At 35.3% G+C, this 14,642-nt stretch overlaps 1 protein-coding gene across 1 annotated transcript in view; it reads left to right on the top strand.

Annotated features, from left to right (window-relative positions):
• The first annotated feature begins 5,211 nt into the window (after positions 1-5,211).
• LOC125664652 (uncharacterized) overlaps positions 5,212-14,642 on the top strand; it is a 33,816-nt gene continuing 24,385 nt past the window's right edge. The window contains exon 1 of the mRNA XM_048897495.2: positions 5,212-5,310. Coding sequence (XP_048753452.1) covers positions 5,221-5,310 — 90 coding nt within the window. The 5' untranslated portion in view covers positions 5,212-5,220. The remainder of the gene's footprint in view (positions 5,311-14,642) is intronic.

Below are 14,642 nucleotides of genomic sequence, written 5' to 3'. Positions count from 1 at the left end.
TACTAAGTAAACACATTTAGACCCTTACTTTTAATTTAGAGATAACGTTATGTGATTTTCAAATTGATACAATAATCCTACAAAACCAATATTGAATTTAGATACTTTTTCTTTGCTCTAGTAAATTGAGAAGAATGAAGTTTTATATGAAAATTAAAGAAAATCACAATATTGTTTTGGAATCATTTGAAAAGCATTCAAAATTATATAGATCTAAGTCTAATTTTCTTTCTTTTATTTTCAAGTACTCCATTTTAATCCTCGTCTATAGTGTCAGGGACTCCTGGATTGGACAATCTATAGCACAGTAATTACAAAATCATATACAGGTGTCAATTATAACATGTATTAAAGAAAATAATGTTATATAGTACATTATTGTGTATAATTAGTAACAGGGGAAAATATTGGCTGCGATAATATTGTTAAATTCAGAAATTTGATTTCAATGTTTTATATAAGCAAAAAGCAAAAAAAAACCATAGCTCAAGGTATTTTAATTCTACACAAGAGAATTCATTGTTTACCCTGCGCTACGCTACTAGAGGCAGGGCACCTCAAATAATGGGTTTCTAAGTCATATAAAGGAATTATTGTTACACAATATTATATAACATTTATGAATATTCATAATGTACAGTGAATGCTAAAAGGGGCTTAATCCTCACCTAGGGCACCATGGATTGGATACATTTATATTATACAAGTTCTAGGCATAATTAAGAACTTGTTTGAGAAAAGGAAATTTACTTTCACATGCTTTAAGAAGTGTGATACTAACACATTAAAAATTATACACAGTTTTAATAAATACAAGATGCATTATGTAAAGATCTAAGTGGGATTAATTCGATTTAACATTTTTGTTTTAGAATGTGAGATATATTGAAATTATACATTTAGATAATGAGGTATACTTTTGAGATTTCATCAGGCGAATGAAAATACCTTCGGAATCATTTGAGAACATTGGAATGCTATGAGGCAAATATGTGAGAATTTATCAAATGATTTAGAATTGTTTTCGAATTATTTGAGAACATTTTCGAGATTGTCGAGAAATACAATCACATTTGATCGAGATGAAATGATGAGACATATTTCTAACATTTTATTAGAGTAATGAAAATTCTGTTGGGTTAGTGGTTTTTAAAGTTTCTCTGAGTGGTATTGTGTGGTAACATTGTGTTGAGGAAAAACCAAAGATGTCATTTTTAAAAAGGTGCACTCCTCACATATCTTAACGAGTTTGTAATTTATTCCTGCAAACGTTTTATGCATAATATATATATCACTGCAAAATGCGTTCATTTAATTTAACAGTCCCATTACGTTATAAATCATTTTTACAATAAGGATCGAACTAAATCGAACAATAATATCATGGATTACTATAAAACATTTTCCTTTCCAATATTTTATTCTTTTCTTTACTTAGCAATTACAGCGAATTATTGAACTTTTTTTTTTATATGTTAATAGTACTATCATAACTTGTATATCCATATAGCATCAATACAAGCCAAGCCTAGCGATTTTCAGTACTTTGATTTTTTACCCTGGCTGGTAGGTTACACAATTTTGAAAGGATGCAACACTGAAAAAAACAAGAAATGGCCTTATGGCAAACAAATCAAGGGTGAACAATTAAAGTAAATCAAAATTAGCAGCTGTTTAAGAACATTTTTAGTGTGTTACTTATCTACAGTTCACACTTGCACCAGTTTTCAAAAATTCCAGTGACATCATTATCAACATCTGTACGAGATGATTTGTCATCGTTATTAACATCTGTACGAGATGATTTGTCATCTTTATCAACATCTGTATGAGATGATTTGTCATCATTATCAACATTTGTACGAGATGATTTGTCATCTTTATCAACATCTGTATGAGATGATTTGTCATCATTATCAACATCTGTACGAGATGATTTGTCATCGTTATTAACATCTGTATGAGATGATTTGTCATCATTATCAACATCTGTACGAGATGATTTGTCATCTTTATCAACATCTGTATGAGATGATTTGTCATCATTATCAACATCTGTACGAGATGATTTGTCATCATTATTAACATCTGTACGAAAAAATTTGTCATCATTATCAACATCTATACGAGATGATTTGTCATCATTATCAACATCTGTACGAAAAAATTTGTCATCATTATCAACATCTGTACGAGATGATTTGTCACTGGTTTCAATCATGCTTCTTTGCGATCATATTCCCCCAGTTGAGCAGGACTCTGTTCATTCTGTCATTACTTTTCGCTTCCTCAATATCCGCTATCTAAGCTATAACAAATTCTACTGCAGAAATTCACTCCACAAATTACCGATATGTTCTGAGAAGGAAAGTGAAATAAAACAAAAGGTATGGCGAATGCTTTGAAAATCTGCAGTGTAGAAATTGTGATATTTAAAGTGAAGTAGAAAGGGGTAAGAAGAGGTTTTCCTTTAAAATTCAATGCTAAAGTCAGTGAACATTTGAATCTCAGGCATAGATACAGAATTTATTTGTTAATGAACATTGTACTGCATAGAATGTGATGATCAAAAAGAGGCTGGTAAGGAGAACAGTGTAATATTTGTGTGAATGTAGAGTCTCATATGATGAATGTCCTTACTGACACGAACAGTGTAATATTTGTGTAAATGTAGAGTCTGTGATCTGATGGATAGCCTTACTGACACGAACAGTGTAATATTTGTGTAAATGTAGAGTCTGTAATATGATGTCCTCACTGACACGAACAGTGTAATATTTGTGTAAATGTAGAGTCTGTAATATGATGAATGTCCTTACTGACACGAACAGTGTAATATTTGTGTAAATGTATAGTCTGTGATCTGATGAATGTTCTCACTGACACGAACAGTGTAATATTTGTGTAAATGTATAGTCTGTGATCTGATGAATGTCCTTACTGACACGAACAGTGTAATATTTGTGTAAATGTAGAGTCTGTGATCTGATGGAGAGCCTTACTGACACGAACAGTGTAATATTTGTGTGAATGTAGAGTCTGTGATTTGATGAATAGCCTTACTGACACGAACAGTGTAATATTTGTGTGAATGTAGAGACTGATATGATGAATGTCCTTACTGATACGAACAGTGTAATAATTCTGTAAATGTAGAGTCTGTAATATGATGTCCTCACTGACACGAACAGTGTAATATTTGTGTAAATGTAGAGTCTGTAATATGATGTCCTCACTGACACGAACAGTGAAATATTTGTGTAAATGTAGAGTCTGTGATCTGATGAATGCCCTTACTGACACTAACAGTGTAATATTTGTGTAAATGTAGAGTCTGTAATATGATGTCCTCACTGACACGAACAGTGTAATATTTGTGTAAATGTAGAGTCTGTAATATGATGTCCTCACTGACACGAACAGTGTAATATTTGTGTAAATGTAGAGTCTGTAATATGATGTCCTCACTGACACGAACAGTGAAATATTTGTGTAAATGTAGAGTCTGTGATCTGATGGATAGCCTTACTGACACGAACAGTGTAATATTTGTGTAAATGTAGAGTCTGTAATATGATGTCCTCACTGACACGAACAGTGAAATATTTGTGTAAATGTAGAGTCTGTGATCTGATGGATAGCCTTACTGACACGAACAGTGTAATATTTGTGTAAATGTAGAGTCTGTAATATGATGTCCTCACTGACACGAACAGTGAAATATTTGTGTAAATGTAGAGTCTGTGATCTGATGGATAGCCTTACTGACACGAACAGTGTAATATTTGTGTAAATGTAGAGTCTGTAATATGATGTCCTCACTGACACGAACAGTGTAATATTTGTGTAAATGTATAGTCTGTGATCTGATGAATGTTCTCACTGACACGAACAGTGTAATATTTGTGTAAATGTATAGTCTGTGATCTGATGGATAGCCTTACTGACACGAACAGTGTAATATTTGTAGTGTGATATGATGAATGACATTACAACAATGAAGACACTGTAATTGATATATTAATTCAATGTTTCTTTATCATGGAGACAGATGCACTGTTAGGTTCAAAAAGCTATTTGGAAAGTGTTTTCACCTTACGTCCATTGATGAGGGTGAATGATTTGATCAGTATGGACTTTCTCGGGTTCTGTTTTGACAAAATGAAAGATCTTTGAATAATTGTGGACATACCAGAAAGAGATCTTACAATCTCAAGATACAAGCTCAGGTTTTTAACTATTTTAAACGTGGCTAGGAAATGAATTTCATAAATGTGTCTCCTGTGATCTCCAGAAAAGTGAAGATTTTAAGCAGTGACATATCAGCTGCTTTGATAATTTACCAATTACCACCATCCAATAAAATGGTGGACTGTGTCTTTCCTATTTAAATGAGGAAGTTTATGTTACATTTACAATGATTTGGCTCTGTTGCTAATGACATTGCATTGACTCTTAAACATAATTACATCAGTAAAACGCAAAAGGGGGATGACAGACAAGTAGGGTCCTTGATTCAGCTCATTCTATAATTGGTATAAAAAAGGCACTTATATTGGATGTAACTCGTGGTATTTTCGAAAATGAAACTGGTCAAAATTTGAATACATTTAATAAATAAAACGTAGTATCAACAATTTAATACATGAAACATGTACTAGTGTCAAAAATGAAATGCACTGTATAAAACACGTAGTGTCACTTTTTCCACAAAGGACCGTATATCAGATATTTCTACTGGGATAGAATTTAGAAACATGAAATGATATCAGTATTCATATATCCTCTGTGAACAAGGAAGAGGGAAATTTAGATAGTACTAAAATAACTCCAATTTTCAGCATTTTTCATGGTGGATTGTATTTAGTGCTTTTAATAATTGTAGTCTTTGCAATTATGAAATCGCTCATCATTGTTCATAGAAGATTGTGAATATAGTGAAAATATATTGCAAATCTTCTTGCTTTTGCAAAATCTTATTAACAGATGAAACTAGCTTTACTGAGTCAAAATTTGATAACATATTCAGTGCATAACATATTCATTACGCACAATTCAGTAACTACAGGAGTATATTGGTATTCTTGTATTTGTGCTAGTATTTTTTTTTTAAATTGCGAAATATTTATACTTACTTAACTTTGGTTCCTTTTACTATATATTTAGATCTAGGACGTCCTTATATATATTACAGATTAAAGAGGAAATAACAAGACCTTTATGTTCAGTACGCAAATATACACATACTATTTTCATTTTGGAGACCAACTAATAATTTCCTCAACATTTGATTCCAGAAAAGAATACAAGGTATGCTTTTACATGTTATGGGATTGTTTGTAAATGCAGTTATACAGGCCTATATACAGTCATTTTATGTCCCTGTCTTAAGTTAAAGTATTCAGAGCAAATCTAGTAGTCAGTGTTTCCTTCCGTCACTCTGAAATAGTTGTTTCCAGACTGAGCTGATTTTATGAGCACAGTTGTATATTGATGAGTTCCTACAGACGACGTGTAAGTTTATACATCCATATAGGAGAGTTTCGAGTTACTGTCAGAACGCTGTTTTTACCCGAATTTTATACGCACCTTTATATATTGTTAGGACTATGAATTTCCGGTTTCTGCAAGGTCATTCTAAGCGGAAGAAAATAAAAAAAAAACATGAAGGATTTTTAGACGTTAAATTGCATCAAAGCTTAAGCAATATTTAAAAAAAAACAACCGGGCAGTATATGTACCTCAGTTCGCAAGGTAGAACTTGTTACATTACGTGAAAATGCAACGGGAATGCTTCTCAATATACAAAGTCTATCCAACGACTGGGGGGGGGGGGAGTTTTCGTGAACACATTGCTGCAATTATTATTCTTTGAATTGAAACACGAATGTTTCAAAAGAAAGCGCGAAAAACCACAGACCTATTGTGTGATTCAACTTTTTAGTAAGAGTGTTCCCTGTCGTGTGCGGTAGGTCGTGAGTTTTCCGACTCAGCAAAGTCACAGGTACCTGAAGTATGGATAGCTTGTATATATCTTGTGTACCCCCCCCCCCCCCTCCTTTCAGATATATGTACATATATTAGTATCCCACAAGTGGTCATCTCAAAAGCTTACAGAAGGTAAAAACTGACTATTAAGAACGACTTATGAGGATGATCGGTTGGGAAATAACATATTTTGGATAAATTATTGGTTCTGTATGAAAATAATTTCTTTCTAGAAGGGGGGTATGTACATAAGATCTATACAAGCTATACACACTTCAGGTGCCTGTTGTCGCTCCTGTTCCAGCGCCCTTGTCTCCACTTCATTCTTGTATCGGTGTGACATTATATAGCGATGGTGATGACGAGTGGATTTATATTGCAGACAGATTTGAAGAAGAGAAAAATATTTAGATTAACGAAGTTAAGTATGTGTGGAACACTTGTCATTATTGTCCTGACATGTGCTGCAGAGAGTATACCTGGTAGTAGGTGTGTGGGATTAACTATATTTTTATTCAAAATCAATCAAACCTTCCACTTACATTTCAGGTTGACCTATAATTATACCCCATATAACAAAGTTGCGGATTGTTTAATGTTTTTGATCCGTCCGTCAGTCCCTTTTTTGTCAACGCAACTCCTATGAGACCGCTCAACAGAATTTTGTGAAACTTTGTAGTTAATAAGGACACACTGTGTAGATATGCATATTCCCAGGAAATTCAGATTCAATAATTTTTCTGGGAGTTATGCCCGTTTTGAAATTAGAATTTCGAGCCCGTCTATCCTTTTTTGCAGCAATGCATAGCATTACCATTCATTGTGAGGCATTGTCAAGCAATGTTGGAGGGTGAGGTATGTGAGCTTGCTCACTTCTGCTTTCTTTCATTCTTTTTGCCGCCAGTTGGGTTTTGCTTTCGTCATCATGTTTCCGGTTTATCGCCACCTATAGGCGAATTTACGCATCGCTGTAGTTAAGTCGTGTTTAAAGTAGTCGTAATTTTGCAACCGATCTAGCACGGGGATAACATTCATATCTGCAGTTGCATTTTTCCCCCGGAAATACAGTTCGTTGAACAGTGAACAAAATATGTATAAAAAGAGTGATATTTTTGTCCTCATTCTTGAGGAAAGTGAGACACAGGTGCAGTCCATTCCCCATTTGAATCTGCATCTGTAATAATTAAAGTGATTCAAAATCTAAAATGGAATAAGAATATGTGTATGAAACTGTTTTAACTATGGTGCCTTTGTATTGTTTCCTTCGCATGACGCTTAGAGGCCAGGAAATCAATTTGCATGGTGAAATCTATAATTAGAAGCCACGTCATTAAGCTATACACGAAACAGGAGGGTTTTCCACGTGTGTTTTGGCTGCTGTTCCGACTCAGTAAAATTTTTGTCCGACGCAGCAAAAATGTGTGCAACACAGTAAAAAATTAACTGATCCGCGTCCATTGTGAACGAGAAAGAATTTGTGCACGATTATCCTTTGACAGCGAAGGACAGAGATCGGTGTCTCAGAAGGATGATATTGCGTAACTGCATGCTTACACCTTCCCCGATCATATATGTAAGTCGGTCATGCAGAAATTTAGAGGATGCAACGGTGTAACTTAAGCTTACTTTATTATTTCTAAACAACCAAGATATTCTTCAGAATCATCGTCAACACAATCAAATTTGATTTCGTGATTTAGTTTCAAAAATGAGACTAAAAATAATAGTCTTGGGGCAAGGAAAAGATAAAATGTATAACATTATATTATATTATATCATATTATGGAAGACAATACCCCGGTTTCAAGTATTCAAAACACCGCGTGGAATTTTACGAGGGCTGTATACTGAAATACATGTTTAGAACAAGTGTTAGATAAACATTGCCATTGTGTCAAGCATGAATGTGAAATGGTTTGCGGTCCACAGTACGCTACATACAACGAAAAGTAATCGTGTTTTCAATTTCTTTGTACTTCAAACAAACAATTGACAATGACATGCATATGCTACATGTATTTCCGAACGTACAAATGATGAAGGGGGAGGGGCATGGATGTACTGTCGTTGTTCCCTGTCCCCACATTTTGTTTTCGCTGAACGATCTTTTCATATAAAAAAGATGCATTTAGTTTTTTTGGTGAGATGCCTCTTCATTATTTCTAACAGCGGTTTGAACATTACCGTTTGAAAATTACTTTTGTAACTTTTCAGTGCCTAGTTTGGGATTCTCAGTTAGCTACATTTACATGTTGTAAATTTTGCATATTTATTGCGAGTCACTTCTGTTACGTTTTTTTTTTCATATTAGAACTCCTACAAAAGCTTCGAATTTTATGGTTTTTTGCTAAGGTTGTTAGCATTTTCATATAAAGAATTGTTTTATAAAATTAAAACAATAGCAATGTGTATTATGCCTCATTCAGACAAACGGATGAGTCTCCTTTGCAATATGAATATGAGATTTTACACAAGAAGTGTAATACACACAAGTTGATGAGTACAGCGTTTAATATACCTGTGTACAAACTCTTGTTTGTTTTGTTTTTGGTTGTTTTTTTTGGGGGGGGGGGGGTTAGATTTACGTATAACAAACAATCACTACAATTGCTAAATGTAAATCCATGCTTATATGTTAATTTAATTCATCATCATATTTGAATTAGTATATCCTCTTGCACTAACTTTCATGTTAAAAATGAGCTATCGCCACTCCTGTTGATGACGCAGTATTCAGTTTCAAAGTAATATTGCACATGTATGATGAACATCTTTTCTAAATAACTTCCTAAATTTTGTTTTCAGTTATACATGTATTTATCGGACTTATTTGGATTCAGATTCTCTCCAACTTGATTTTGAATCGAAAATAACTTCATTATTGATTACAAAAAATAATTCCACTTTCATGGTTTGATTGCTATTTACAGATAATTATGCACTGGATTCTGTAGTACAAGTCATACAGATGCATGTTTATGTGTATTTAAATGATTTCTGGTAAGGAAATGAAATGGATATAAAGCGTTTCATAATCCTGCATTATTGGTGTGTTTTGACATGTGACATTTGTTAGTGTATGTGGTTATGTGTAATTTTCTTTTTTGTCCAGTTTGTTTGTTCCTTTTTATTATAAGTGACTTACATATATGTATCAAACTATTGATTTGTTTCATTTCAGTTGATTCTAAAAATATTTCATACACTATTTAACTGGAACACAACAGTAAGTTAGTTGTGTAATAACAATTGAACACTTTATACCGAAAATTACCATTACAACTGTTTTTACATTTTCTACCAAAAATGTTCTTCTCTATAACATCACATCTGTAAGAGAGAAAAAATGCATAGTCATGTAGAACATTTAATGATCCAGGGACCGGAGCAGAGCGGATCAGAAACCCTTGCCTTGGGAAGATGGGTGGGGGCTAAACAGGGTATAAAGTGTTCATTTGTCAAATATTTGAATAACACAGCCTGAAATGCTATTGATTGATAGCCTTAAATGCTATTGATTGATTGTATCTTGTTTAACGTTCTTCTCAATAATCTTTAATTCATATGGAGACGTCACCAAGACCGGTGAAGGGCTTCAAATTTAGGCCTATGCTCGACGCTTACGGCCATTGAGCAGTGAGGGTTCTTTAGCGTGCCACACCTACTGTGATACGGGGCATCCGTTTTAAAGGCCATCTCCGAGGACCCGTGACATTCACACCTGATGCCGAGAGTTTGGTGATGGAACTGTCACTACCTGTTTAACGAACTAGGTCTGTCGCGGCCGGGATTCGAACCCCGATCTTCCTCATACATAGCGAACACCACTTTACCTCTGGACCACCGCAGCGGTGGTAATGCTATTGATACTAAATTCTGATTATAGATATTTAATAAGAACAGGTGTCCTTTACCAAAATTGTAAATTTCATGATCCAAGGACAGGGTTTTAGTTTAGTGTGGGGTCAAAATTATCATAGTGACCATTGTTTTAACAACATCATATAAAATTTATATTTACGTGTTGAAAAGTTTCAGGACATTGCTTCCAATCCATATTTGTTATTTTCTTACAGAAAATGTACTACTTAGTTATGCGAAAATAAAGAATAATGCATAAACCCTTTTTTGATGTTGTTCCTGCTCATTAACATTACATACAGAATTCATGAAGTCAGCTTAGCGCTTTTCAGTACTTTGATTTTTTTAAGCGCTTCACCAGTTTGATTTTTGCTTTCGTCATCGCGTTTCCGGTTTATCGCCACCTATAGGCAAATTCCTGCATCGCTGTAATAAAGAAGTCGTGTTTAAATTAGTCGTAATTTTGCAACCGATCTAATACGAGGTTTACATTCATATTTTGAGCAATTGTTCGGAAATATAATTCGTTGGACAGTGTATAAAATATGTTTGAATAATTGACAATTTTGCCTTCATTCTGGGGAAAAGTGGGACACAAGAATTCTTCAATTAAAATTCCCGTTTGAATCTCCATCTGTAATGATTGAAGTGATTATCAAGAAATTCATTCGTGCAAACCTTTAAAAATCAATAAAAATTTGAACATGAAACCGTTTGCCTTTGCATTGTAACCTTCGCATAGCGGTTAGAGGTCAAGAAAATCAATACTTTTGTTTGGTGTAATCTATAATTAGAAGCAACGTCATTAAGCTATACACGAGTCATCAGGGTTTTCCATCTGTGTTTTGACTGTGTGGTTCCGACACGGTACAAAACATTTTGCCCGACACAGCAAAAATGTGTGCAACACAGTAAAAAGATTAACTACGCAGTAAAATCCGCGTCGATCGTGAACGAGAAAGAACTTGTATGTATGATTACGTTTTGACAACGAGGTACAGAGATCGGTGTCTCAGAGGGGCGATATTACGTAACTGATTATACCTCCCCAATACTATACACGATACCTATATGCAAGTAGGTCAGGAATTAGAAGCAGATCGTGCAACGGTGTTAGACTTACCTTACCATTTCTATACGACCAATATATTCTTCAGAACCATCGTCAACACAATCAAATTTGATTTCGTTTTTAGCTCACCTGAGCCGAAGGCTCAAGTGAGCTTTTCTGATCAAAATTTGTCCGTTGTCTGTCGTCATTGTCGTTGTAAACTTTTCACAATTTTATCTTCTTCTCCAGAACCACTGGGCCAATTTCAACCAAACTTGGCCAAAAGCATCTTTGGGTGAAGGGCTTTCAAGTTTCTTCAAATGAAGGGCCATGTCCCTTTCAAAGGGGAGATAATCACAAAAATGCAAAACTAGGATGGGGTCATTTAAAAATCTTCTTCTCAAGAACCACTGGGCCAGAAGAGCTGAAATTTACCTGAAAGCTTTCTGACATATTGCAGATTCAAGTTTGTTCTAATCATGGCCCCCGGGGGTAGGATGGGGCCACAAGGGGGGATCAAAGTTTTACATACAAATATATAGGGAAAAACTTTAAAAATCTTCTTCTCAAGAACCACTAAGCCAGAAAAGCTTAGATTTACATGAAAGCTTCCTGACATAATGCAGATTCAAGTTTGTTCAAATCATGGGCCCTGGGGGTTGGATGGGGCCACAATAGGGGATCAAAGTTTTACATACAAATATATAGGAAAAATCTTTAAAAATCTTCTTCTCAAGAACCACTGAGCCAGAAAAGCTGATTTTTACATGAAAACTTTCTGACATAGTGCAGATTCAAGTTTGTTCTAATCATGGCCCCCGGGGGTAGGATGGGGCCACAAGGGGGATCAAAGTTTTACATACAAATATATAGTTAAAATCTTCTTCTCAATAACCACTGAGTCAGAAAACCTGATATTTACAAGAAAACTTTCTGACATAGTTCAGATTCAAGTTTGTTCAAATCATGGCCCCCGGGGGGTAGGATGGGGCCACAAGTGGGGGTGGGGTCAAAGTTTTACATACAAATATAGGGAAAATCTTTAAAAATCTTCTTCTCAAGAACCATTGGGCCAAAGAAGTTGACATTTACATGAAAGCTTTCTGACGTAGTGTAGATTCAAGTTTGCAAAAATCGTGGCCCCCAGGGATAGTTGGGGCCATAATAGGGACTAAGGTTTTACATGCAAATATATATGGAAAGTCTTCAGATATGGGCCAAGGTGACTCAGGTGAGCGATGTGGCCCATGGGCCTCTTGTTTTTAGTTTCAAATATGAGAGTGAAAATAATGATCTTAGGGGGAGAAAAAGACAAAAGGTAAAAAAAAAAATTATAGGTCTGCGTTTCCGGAAGACAATGCCTCGGATTCAAGTCTTCAAAACACCACCTGGAATTCTACGAGGACTGTTTACTGAAATACATGTGATTAGTACAAGTGCTGCATGTACAATTGAAAGCAGAATTTCAGGAAGCTATTTAAAAAAGATGTTCATTATACATGTGCAATATTGATAACTTTAAAACTGAATGCTACTTTATCAACAAGAGTGGAAAGAACTCATTTTTAAATGAAAGTTAGAGCAAGAGGATATACCATATCTAATATAATAAAGTAGTCTAACATATATGCGTATGGATTTACATTTAGGCATCGTAGTGATTGTTTGTTGAGATCTAAAACAAACAAAAAAACAAGTGTTTGAACACAAGTACAATAAACACTGTACTCATCAACATGTGTGTATTACACTCCTTGTGTAAAAGCTCATATTCATATTGCAAAGGAAACTCACCCGTTTGTCTGAATGAGACATAATACACATTGCTATTGTTTGAATTTCATAAAACGGTTCTTTATATGAAAATGCAAATAACCTTAGCAAAAAAGAATAAGATTCGCTGCTTGTATAGGAGTTCTAATATTAAAAAAAAAAAAAAAACGTAACAGAAGTGACTCGCAATAAACATAACATATTTACAACATATATGTTTTAAAGTAATGAGAATCCCAAGCTAGGCACTTAAAAGTTACAAAAGTAATTTTCAAACGGTAATGTTCAAACCGTTCTGTTAAACGCAGCTAAGCTTGACTGATCTCTTAACAAAGATATTGCAGAATAGGCAGAACCAGTCTAATATTGAAAAGTTTAGCTTTTGAAAAAAGCTTAAGGAGTCAGCCAGTGAAATTTCCAGAATCAAATCATATACGGACTACATATCTATTTGTATCATCATATTCCAGACGGGGAGAGGGTATCGGTCTCCAGGGGTGGATCCAGGAATTGCGATTACGGGGGCGCCACTTTATGAGGCAGAGGGTCTGTGGGTCGCCTTGATGCCCCCACTGGTGGCGGCCTAGGGGACGAAGCTCCAGGAAGCTCCTGGATTTTACAGATTTTATAGGGCTTGAAATATGTCTTAATTGTTACACCCTAAATCGTCGCCCCATCCCAAATCGTCGCTCGACATCTCAAATCGTTGCCCCGGCGACGATTTGGGACAACATTGCACTATCATTAGGGGCGACGATTTGGGATGCACTATAGTACACTCCAAATTGTGGCCCGTCCTAAATCTTCGCCCGCTAATATTTTATTGACATTTTCTAGGATAGATTACACATGTTATTTTATTGTACCCCCTCTTATATGGGGGTACAGAGGTTTCACTTGGTCTGTTTGTCTGTTCGCATTCATTTCTCTGGCATTTGTCGACCTATTGGACTGAAATTTTGTATGTAGATTACAAGTGACCCTCTGACATGCATCCCCCCAAAAATGAAAATTATAGAATGAGAGCTTAAAGCGCCGCGAGCTGTGTACAATTTTCAGCAACTCTGGAATATCTCTGATGTTTATGAACCGATATGGGGTTACATGTGTTCCTGGCATGTACTTCCCGTAACATGGAATGCCTTGATCGCGAGCTCAAAGTACCGCGAGCTGTAATCATAGAGAAAAATTTTCGACTGTCACTCTGGTGTTTGTGAACCGATTCAGCTGAAATGGCTGATGGCGTCGGTGGCTTAGTGGTTAGGCCGTCAGACTCTCGACCGAAAGGTCGTGGGTTCGAGTTTCTATATATATATATATATATATATATATATAGAAAGAGAGAGAGAGAGAGAGAAAGAGAGAGAGAGAGAGCAACGAGTTAAAGAAAAATATTGAAAAATAAAGAGGAACGATGAGTGTTTCTCGAGGTTTTCACGAGTGTCCAAACGACGGGAGTATCCAAACGGCGGCTAACATACGTAATCTAATATAATCTGAGGTCACTAACAAATCTGCGGTGCACAAGACCTGACAACCCCATGATCAGTAGAATGACCCTACAACAAAAGGGGAAATGATTTATTGTCGGACACCTCACACACACACACACACACTCTCTCTCTCTCTCTCTCTCTCTCTCTCTCTCTCTCTCTGACACCACCACCACCAACAAATACAACCTTCAATATTTACAACACCACTACCAACCAAAACACAAAACAACAATAACAAATACTGTGATCATAATAAATCTTTTTTTTTTTTTAAATTTACTCAACAGAAGAAGTACAAAGAGACGAAGTAAAAGATTAAAATGTCTTGCTTATAGGGTCCAGAGAACCTTTTGCGTTCAGTTCTGGGCCACAGAAGAAGAAGAAGACGAGAAAGAAGAAGAAAGAGGAAGAGAGAAGGAGTTAACAAACAGTGCCAGTTTGTATGTAAATGATGTTTCCAAGGGGGACGGCAA

Source organism: Ostrea edulis, chromosome 1 (assembly GCF_947568905.1).
Source record: "Ostrea edulis chromosome 1, xbOstEdul1.1, whole genome shotgun sequence".
Taxonomy (NCBI): domain Eukaryota; kingdom Metazoa; phylum Mollusca; class Bivalvia; order Ostreida; family Ostreidae; genus Ostrea; species Ostrea edulis.
The sequence above is the reverse complement of the archived record's forward strand: the minus strand, read 5'-3'. Positions and strand labels throughout refer to the sequence as shown.